General features: G+C 25.8%; 1 protein-coding gene across 1 annotated transcript; it reads right to left on the reverse strand.

Annotated features, from left to right (window-relative positions):
- Positions 1-525: 525 nt before the first annotated feature.
- LOC149493055 (uncharacterized) lies at positions 526-1,090 on the reverse strand. Its single transcript, XM_089715627.1, has one exon. It carries the CDS (start codon positions 1,079-1,081, stop codon positions 638-640), a length of 444 nt encoding a protein of 147 aa, XP_089571753.1. The 5' UTR covers positions 1,082-1,090; the 3' UTR covers positions 526-637.
- Positions 1,091-2,712: the final 1,622 nt, after the last annotated feature.

The following is a 2,712-nucleotide window of genomic DNA, read 5'->3' on the forward strand; positions in this document are numbered from 1 at the left end:
TAATTGTCTATTAATTAAATTTGATTAATTTTTCAAGAAAAAAAAAAGTATACCTCACCCTAGGGTAATTACATATGCTAATATTATAAATTAATTATTAGTAATAACTATTTTACAAATTAGATATTCATCTTTACGAAAATTACTAGTATTATAAAATATATTGTTACCAATCTGACTCTCATAAAATTACTTCTAAAATCGTCAACCATGAGTTTTTTTTTATTAGCTTTTTCGCTAATGTGAGAAATGAGAGAAAGGCTATCCATGGGGCAATGTATAACAACTATATATATTATATATTTATTTATTAATTACAGTGGCAAGGAAGAAGAATATAGAATATCGTCATAAAAACTCATTTTAGTATAATTTAGTAAATTAATTGTAGCATTGGCTCCATGCAGCACCATCAAATTAATTAACTTAAAAATATAAAATCAAGCACAATCTCATATACTATAACCACAAATAAGATAAATTATCTAAATAATAAAAAATCAATTAATCAATTAATTGCAGTGTTTGGCTTCATGCAGCACCATCAAATTAATTAAATTTAAGTAATGAAATAAATCACAATCTGAAATATTATAACCACAAATAAAATAAATTATCTAAATAATAAAAAAATCAATTAATTAATATTAAATCCCACATCCAATAATACCATCCTACCCATCTCCACCAAGTGAGAAAAAACAATAGCAGTTGAGAAAGGCAAACTGAAAGCAATGAAAGCCATAACTCCCAAAGCTACACAAGGCCTTGTGTTCATCAACTGTGATTGAACAAACTGCATTGTTTCACATATTAAAGAATTATAACTCGTAAAATATTGCTTTTCCCATTCTATCCAATGTGGAGGCGGCTCATAGTTTCTCTCGACCATTTTCATCTCATGAATTCTTTTCCTGAGAACTATCAAATTCGTGTCGACTAACCAGCTGTTGGAGTTATCATTTTCACGTGATTCTGATCTCTGTACCACGAAAATTCTTCTAGTTGCCTTTGTAGAGGCATGAGTATGATGAAAAAGAAGAGAAGGAAATGTATTATATGATGAAAACGACGATTTCATGATGATGTTTTTCTAATATGGAGTTGTTTTTGGTAATGTATCATATTTATAGGGTTAAGAAACGGTGGATTAACTCTATAAAAAAAGAATTTGTACAGGAAAAAAAATCTCATGAGAGGCAGAAGCGTGTCTTTTTAACTGGCAACAGCTGCAGTTTTGCGCGTAAATTTGGAAACGTTTCAAGAATTTTTTTAGATGTAAGAGACAATTTTAATTGGCTAAATAAAATATATATAATTAATACTTAGAGAATTGGTTCAGTTAACAAGAGAGTGCTCCAATTTTATTCAGGCTGTAAATGAAGATTTTTTTTTTTCTTTCGCAACTTATTGTAAATTAATGTTACGAGATTAATTAATAACTCATCTCTCTAACTTACTCAATGGAAGATTTGCTCAAGCAAAAACTAGGAAATTTGTTATTTGAAGAAGTCATTATTAACTCGAAGAATTCCTTTCTGTGATAATTAAATTAATGTCCAATTGTATAATTTAACCCTTGAATTAAAAAAAAAAATTGTGACATATTGAACTTTAAAACTGACTTTTTTTCAGTTTTAACTTCAGTTTTGTAATAATCTCATATCTCCTTACATTAAAATAAAACTTTTTGACTTTATATATAAAATATTGATTTGATATATAGTTAATATAATTTTTAAAATATTATTTTTTATATTGTTTAACTATCTAATAAGTGTTTTAATCTATCTAATTTTTTAAGTTAAGGGGTTTAATGGATAAAAAAAGTTTTTAACAGATCAAATTTTGTAAATTAAAATGTTTAATGAATCAAAATAAAAGATAAAAATGACATAAATAAGGCTGAATTTATTTGATTGCAGATGAATAATTTAATATCAATATCATATAAAATAGGAAGGTTTTTCTGGAAGCAGCAGTAATGGAATGGGATTGACTATTATGATTAATTAATTTTTTTATTATATTAATATTACACCGATTTCTCATTTTTGTCCAGGGAACAGGACTTTGAAAACATGAATTAATTAATGGTGGGTCAGCTAAATGCTTATCATGTGCCTCTTCATAATCTGGGGCAACCATAAGTTTGGAGAATCATACACAAAGCATATATGTATGTATAAGTTTGTATCATATACTTATTATTATTATTATTATTATTATTATTATTATTATATAAATGAATGATAAGTTTCTAAAATAATTATTTGAGATATTGCAGAAAAGTACTATGAAAATATAATAGCTATAACTTATAAAAATAATAATAATAATATTAGTAAGGTAAGAGCAGAGGTTAACACCCAATGACTTCCCAAAGTTATCATCCTATACTTTAACCATTATTGAGTTTTTTTTTTGGTCTGTTTCTTCACATCAGTTCAGATCCATGATATCAAAATCCCAATAAATAATGTTGTGTAGCGACAGTTCCTTGTACGTATTTCTTGATCAGCCTATTTTTAATTAATACCAAGTGTAGAATTGAGTATATTGAAAAATCCTCATGGATTGATTCTGTTGTTGATATGTATTATACTATTTCTTAATAAATTGAATTACTTGTTGATTAAAAAAATTATCCAAAAAATTCAATTAATTTTACTTTAGTTTGGTTAATATATATGCAATAAAGAAAAATTTTTA

Source organism: Jatropha curcas, chromosome 10 (genome assembly GCF_041381405.1).
Source record: "Jatropha curcas cultivar XTBG-Jc1 chromosome 10, XTBG_Jcur_1.0, whole genome shotgun sequence".
In the NCBI taxonomy this organism is placed as follows: domain Eukaryota; kingdom Viridiplantae; phylum Streptophyta; class Magnoliopsida; order Malpighiales; family Euphorbiaceae; genus Jatropha; species Jatropha curcas.

What these genes read in the sequence shown, in the direction of transcription:
- LOC149493055 (XM_089715627.1), bottom strand. Translation starts at nt 1,081, where the DNA reads ATGAAATCGTCGTTTTCATCATATAATACATTTCCTTCTCTTCTTTTT.